Source organism: Suricata suricatta, chromosome 7, assembly GCF_006229205.1.
Source record: "Suricata suricatta isolate VVHF042 chromosome 7, meerkat_22Aug2017_6uvM2_HiC, whole genome shotgun sequence".
In the NCBI taxonomy this organism is placed as follows: domain Eukaryota; kingdom Metazoa; phylum Chordata; class Mammalia; order Carnivora; family Herpestidae; genus Suricata; species Suricata suricatta.
Window position 1 is genome coordinate 35,433,393 of NC_043706.1, and position 7,431 is coordinate 35,440,823.

At 38.4% G+C, this 7,431-nt stretch overlaps 1 protein-coding gene across 1 annotated transcript in view; it reads left to right on the top strand.

The window, feature by feature from the left end:
- Positions 1-7,431, top strand: part of ZFAND3 (zinc finger AN1-type containing 3) — a 208,895-nt gene that overhangs the window by 152,840 nt on the left and 48,624 nt on the right. The window contains exon 3 of the mRNA XM_029943641.1: positions 2,914-2,979. Within this exon, the coding sequence (XP_029799501.1) occupies positions 2,914-2,979 (66 nt within the window). The remainder of the gene's footprint in view (positions 1-2,913; positions 2,980-7,431) is intronic.

Genomic DNA, 7,431 nt, shown 5'->3' on the forward strand with positions numbered 1-7,431 from the left:
ATCCTTGAGGTTCTATTCCCTCTGGAGTTCGTATTTTCTCCTTCCGCTCTCGCAGATGAACGTAATATCCTTCTCAGTTCGAAAAACGGTGCGGAGGGAGTTTACAGAGCTCCCTTCCTCTCCGCCATCTTGGCTCCACCCATTCATTAGGAATTTTTAAAAGGATGAGCTCTCAATCTACAGATTGAGGTAGAGATTGCATTTGTAAACATGGCAGTATTAATTTATGAGTCCCAGCTAAATTTCTTTAGAGGTTTTGATGTGGCCAATTTCTCCCTTTTTCTCATAATTTTACTGGATGAATTATTTTGTGTCCTGTTAAAGAAGTATTCTGTTAATTATGCTGCTGTTGACTCTTGTGCTCTGTGCAGGTCTCAATGTGTGGGTACTCTGTGATCTTGGCCAGATATTGAGCTGGGAGTAAAAGAAAATGTTATCAGAGATTAGAACGGACTGGGTTGTTAATATTTACATTGTGTTCAGCTGGTTTTAAAATGTGCACTAAAATTGCTTCCTGTGCCCACCTGAACCTACTCAAAATTTCCAGAGTCTGGGTCTGGGAATCTCTACCTTGAAAATGCTCCTTTGAATTTTCCAGATTCTGAAAATGTTGTAGTATTTTTATCTGATGGTTATGTAAATGTGTGTGTGTGTGTGTGTGTGTGTGTGTGTGTGTGTGTGTATGTCCGTGTTAAAATTCTTCAGTGTGTCCAAGATTTATGCACTTCACTCTAGTATTTATTTCATTTTCTTCATGTAATGCCGCGATTAAAAAAAAGGTTTTAAAAAATGAACATTACTCTCCCAATTTGATCAAGCAGCTTGCAGTGGTCACTTAATAAACACTATTAATTGCCCATGTTGACATTGTCATGACCCAAGAGTAGATGACAACGTGGGTCTTGGCTCTTGGGAGCATAAAATCTGGTGGAAGAGAAAGTGATGATGCATAATATAAAGCTTTATAGTTTATGAAGTCTTTTTGTACAGATGATGTCATCAACACTGTGGCTTATGGGCAATTTACTATGCCTATTTTCTATTAAACTTACCCAGGATTACTGAGCAAGTAGTGAGTAGTTGCACCACTTTAAATGGAGTCTTCTGTAACAGCCTATCACTTCCCAGAAATCAAAGTGCTTCAGTTAACAACAACAACAAAAAAAACTAAAATCAAAAACCTCACATGGAGGAAAAAGCTAAAGTATTATTTATGGATCTATAGAAGCCAGTGTCTAGAGGGTTCTTATGGATGTGGGATCCGTATCAGGTTTTCCGGCAGCTCATTGGCTTTTCACGTTCCATATTTGCCATGTCACAGTTGCCCATTTGGACTCTGGAATTTTAGTATATTGAGTTTTCTCTAATACTTGTGATGTTTGTAGAAAAAATTTCAATTGAAATGTCTTGCTCTTTTGGCCTTTCTAATTTTCAAATTGTTCTTGCCTCATTTTTAAATTCTTGAGAAGTATTTCCAGGTGATGCTGGCCAGTGATGAATATCATTCTTTCTGATTACATTTAGCATTTATTATTTGTTCCATATTCTTTGGCACTTGATCATTTCCCATTTAGCTCTTTTTTGCTGTCATGTATTGTTCTTTCTTTATGTACACAAATGTTGTCTTCCTAACAAGATTATAAACTACTTGAGCATGAGATTAACCCATGTGGTGGCAAATAGTAGGACTTACCAAGTCCTGTTTGACATAAACAATACACTTGCTTAGTTTTTCCTCCCTTCTGTTTCTCTCTGTCGTCTTACACCCGCTTAGGTTTGCTGCTCTTATGGCGTTGGGGTAGGAAAGGGTGGAACTAATGATGAATTTCTTAGGTAGGATCTCCAGGTCTCTAAACCTAGGGATGTTGGTGGCATAAACTCTAGGAATAGGGCTCAGAGCTCTTTCACCATTCCTTCCTTTTCAGTGGGTAACTTCAGTGATATGAAGTCTTGTCGTTGTTGGCTTACAGCTATGCCAAGAAACCATGTATCTATCCCTTTGCTAGTCATCGTCACCTGAAAAACCTTTTCAGAGTAGTACAACATTTGCCTATGTGTTTTATTCCTTCATGATCACCACCACTGCCCTTCCTAGGGCATGTGAAGAACCACTAGTATTCATGTTTATCCAGTAACTTCCTATTTCAAAAGGTAGGGTGTGGTCTCCCAACATGGGAGTGCTGAGGTATATATATCAAAATCAACTTAAGAATTTGTTGATGGTCCTAATTCTGCACAATGAAATTACTGCTTTTCAAGCCTTCACCCAGTAACTGACTATATCCCTTGCATACTCTTGAATTATGCCTGTGTACCAGATCTCTGGGCTCCCAAGATTCTATAAAGGCCCCCCCTTCCTTTCATATTCTTATAATTAAACTAGCTTTCTTCCTTGTTCAGTAATGCTCTCTTTATATATTAAAATCATCCTTATTTCTTCTGTAAAGCAGTGTTTTGTTCCTTTGGGAGTTCCCCCTTTTTAAGTAAGGCTAGTTTTACAATAAATTCAAAGGTAGGGTGACTGCTGAGATCAACTTAAGAGGGAGTTCTCTTGCTTATTGCTTTGTGGAAAAATTCATCTTCCCAAACTTTTGCGTAATTTTCTCTCACCTGCATTGGAATCCTAGTTAAAAGTATATCCTTAACTTGTGAACGTTATGAAACTCAATTATTTTTTATGAAAAGCATGTTGTAATTTAGAAAGAATATAGACCTGTAGTCTAAATTGCTGAACTAAAATTAGGTCCTTAGTCTAATTAGCCTTCCGCTACTACCTCCACCTTTCCTACTGCCCCTCTTTATGTATATTTGCAGGTTGATGTTTGCCTTTTTAGGTTTCTCTTTATCCAGGATAGCAACTTTGGGCATGTAGAAGATACATCCTGACTGATGTGCCTGCCTTTCTGTTTCTAGGTGGGCCATGCACAGACACAGCTCATGTCTCGTTAATCACACCAACCAAAAGATCCTGTGGTACAGGTACGTACATCATTCTTATCTGGATTCATTCTTATCTGGATTCTTCACAGAAATTAGTTATTGGTTTAAACACGGTGTCTTTGCCAGGGCACTCTCTAATTTCTCTCATCAGTTGTGAAGGTGACATATTATGTGCTAAGTTTTGGGAGTGGAGATAGAGTGAACAGGGGGTCACAGTGGTGCTCTTAGGCCAGATTGAGTCAATGCTGGCAGCTAGAACCAGGAAGGCGGGCATGAAAATTTACTTCCTAATGTCTGAAGAATATTACTAAGACATGAAACGTACAGAAAATACAAGTAATTGCCTAGTTTCTGGCATATATTAATTTGTCTAAGTCTTGGACCTACTGGGGGAAAAATGTTTAAATAATGGAGGCTGGAGCTTGAAGGAAATTGTAGTACAGATAATCAACATTTTAGCTTGATGATTATAGTATCCTAATAGTTTTAGAACATTTTCTTCCACTTGCCTTAAAGCCAGGGGTATGATGAAATCATTCTTTTTAGATGCATCCCCAAAACATCTTTGTGCATCTGTGACATTTTTATCAGACAAGAAATCATGAATCTTACAGCTTTCTAAAGAGCAGTCGTAATGCCCATTGCTCCCTTAGTCTGGAGCTTCATTTATTTTAAACAATATTTGCCTTTTCTAATAATGCTGCTTGCTATTTAAAATAACTTAAAGATTATATTTGGAAGAGTCAAAGTAATTATATTGTTTTTCTAAAGGTTGCAAAGTCTTTTTTGTAACATAACAAGTCATTTTAACTTTCCAGTAGAAATAGCTCAAACTATTTCTGTGTACAAAGTTAAACTGAAACCTCAGTCCCTTAAGTGCTCATAGTGCTGATGTTAAACCTGAAATAGGCCTGTCCTTGCAGAGTTTTAGAGTAAGATTCAGGCATTGAACTCTGAGGAACTTAATTTTACTCTCCTGTACCAGTTTCGAGACAAGTGTGGGATAACCCTGGCATGCTCTCATCCCTCCTGCGCCCAGCACCCATCATTCTTTTTAGACGCATCCCCAAAACATCTTTGTGCATCTGTGACATTTTTATCAGACAAGAAGTCATGAATCTTACAGCTTTCTAAGTAGTTCGTGGTTAAGATAGAAGAGAGCTGTGTCCTGGGGTAAGACGGGCCATCCTGACCAGCTAGTAAGAAGTCAGAGAGCCAGCTTCCTACCAACTCCAGCCAGAAGCTTGGAAACACTCAGAGCCTTTGGGTCTCGCATGCGGCACTTCACATGCACACTACACTTTAGTCTTTCTTTCCTTTCAGTCTTTGATCTCAGGGCATACTTTACCATTGGCATGACTAACATTTGAGGTAGTCAGAGAATGGGCCTCAGTTCCCTTGAGTCATCCTCAGAGACTTAGGAAGGAGACTCATGCTTAGCTTAGACACTGAAACTAGTAGGAACCCTTTCTGAATATCATGTACTTGTGTGCTTTGTTTTCTAAGCATATCTCTTTCCTCTGCTTTGTATATCTAAACATAGTAACAGTGTTTATTGCATGCTTACTACATTACCAGGTACCATTCAATATGCTTTACATACACACATTTAACCTTCAGAGCAGTTCTACAAGATAATTATTCCTCTATTATAGATGACAGAAATGGGCACTCAGAAAGTTAAGTATATTTCCTGGGGTGGTAATATTACTAGTAAGTAAGAGTCAGGACTTGAACACAGATTGTTCGTTTTTTAAATTGTTTCTGAATTTAATTTCATATAGTTGACATAAAGTGTTATTTTAGTTTCAGATTCGTGATTCAACACTTCAGTTGAAACTGAAGTGACTGTGTAGTGATGCAACAATTTTGTACGTCACTCAGTGCTCTCCGTGCTAAGTGTGTTCTTTAATCCCCACTACCTGTCTCACCCGTTGTCCCACCCACCTCCCTAACACCTTCCTATGATAACCACCAGTTTGTTGAACACAGATCTTAGAGAGCCATTATTGTTTTCCACTGCATAACATTAGCATGTATTGCATTTTATTGTAATTACTTATTGTTTTTCTAAAGGTCGCAAAGTAAATGAAAAGCAAATCATTGATGAAATATGGAAATAGAGAAATACAAGATTTTGAAACATAGCATATTATGAAGTAGTTTTTTTTTTTAATGTTTTATTTATTTTTGATACAGAGAGAGATAGAGCATGACAGGGGGAGGAGCAGAGAGAGAAGGAGACACAGAACTAGAAGCAGGCTCCAGGCTCTGAGCTAGCTGTCAGCACAGAACCTGACGTGGGGCTCAAGCCCACGAACGTGAGCTCTGACCTGAGCCGAAGTCGGAGGCCCAACCAACTGAGCCACCCAGGCGCCCCTGAAGTAGTTTTAAAAATGTGAGCTCTACAGGGTACCTGGGTGAGCCAGTTAAGCATCTGAATCTTGATCGCAGCTCAGGTCTTGATCTCAGGGTCGTGAGTTCAGGGTGTGAAGCCTCCTTAAGATGATAATAAAAATGTGAGTTCTAGAAGCAGATCTGGTGTCAGATCCTAGCCTGACCATTTGCAAAATGTGATTCTGAGTAAATAAGTTAACCTCTCAAGATCTGTTCTTCATCTGTCAAATGGATGATGACTCTATATCATAGGTTTGATGTGAGAAATAATGTACACAAAGCTCACCTAATAGATCTTCAATAATGGTGCTGTCATACTCTCCTATGCTATAATCACTAAAGATGAAGTGTATATGGTTGCCAACTGTATATACGTGTTGATAGTATTGATATTATATTGATAGGTAGTTTAGGCAGAAAGGAGTAGATTAGAATTTACCAGAATGTATTCCCATGCCTAGTTTCATTAATTGATTTTTTTATTGATCACATTCTATGTTGTATGTCAGTACTGTGTTACGAACTGAGGGTAATATTTTTAGGTCTTCACAAATGAAATGATAAGGGAGGCATTGAGCTCTTAGTCATACATTTCCAGGCCTCATTTTAGGTGAACACATACCTCCTAACTAAAAAGAGATGGAGAATTTCTGGCTTGGAAGGACATTAATGCAACATGCAGGTCATCTCCTAAAACACCTGAAGGAAAGTTGAGATTTATTAGCTTGGACTTTAAAGGCCATCAAGTTCAGCCTCCTGCACTTCATTTTAAGAAACCTATCTGTGCCCCTTCAGGCTCCTTGAGCTAGCTGGATGACTTCAGCCTTATACAATGGCCTTGACTCTAGAGGGCAGAACTTCCTGATTTTCAGAGGTAAATTAAATGATTTGCTTTGAGAATCATAGGTTGTTTGACTATCTTTGTTTCCATCTTGCTGTCCTGAAATCAGCAGGTCGCTCATCATGGGGATTCTGGACATTTTTCCTATGAATCACCACCAATTATTTATTGTTATGTTGCTGGAGTGTCTTGTATTCTTTATGTCTAAGTTCTTCAAGGACAGGACTCATACCTCTAACACGTGCCCTGTAGTGCTTCTGCCACAGTAGGTCCGTGACGATAGCTCTCCTAATGGTCTCTCAGAACACAAGCCTCAGGCATAGATGATCAGTAAAAGATTATCTTACAGCCACATGTTATTTCTTAGGAGCCATAGAGTGAGACCCTCTGAATTAGACTGTACAAACTCTTCCCAGCTAATCTGCCCATACAAGTTTGGCCCTAAAGCAGCCGTTAGCATAATAATGATGTCAAATTAGAAAGAGTATGTACTTAGTGTAGAATAAAGTGGTTCTTTTAAGTCAGTGGTCCCTGAAGAAGGGCATACAATATATAAAGACTCTGAAGTATAGGGAGAAAATAGGAAAAGCTCTTTATGTCAGCCTTTTAAGATTTCTGTTTTGCAGATTGATTTCATAATCATATGTTAGTCCATGCACATAGTTTAAAGCAAGCAAATACACATAGAAATATATACATATTAAAGGTACATAGCTAAATGTCTTAGCTGTATACACTCAAAAAAGGTTAGTTACCTCTTCAGTAAATGTGTCATTTCTTTTTAGTACTTTGAAAATTAGATATGGAGATTAGCATTAGACTCATTATTATATGTTTTTAATATGTCAAGATCTGAGTGTAAGCCTGAATGGTTGATTATGTCTGTTTACGTTTCAGGTGACTACTTTTTGACCAGTGGGTATTGTAATTTAGAGAAATGGACAGTGGTGTAGAGTGGTTGGTCTGCAGCCTTCACAATGAGAGAGGGAACTCTTTTAGAAATTGCTTTGTGAGGACTGTGAGTCTAAGAAGCAGATTACAAAAAGGAACAGTGGTGGCAAATGAAAGGTCAGTTTGTATTTATGAGGTAGGTGAGAAATGCTTTTCGTTAGATGCTGGCTTTTAGCCACATAGAACTATTAACATTTAGACTCTTTGTAGTCTTTGGATGGAGAACGAACACACACACAGACTCTTTGTAGTCTTTGGATGGAGAACGAACACACACACACACACACACACACACACACACA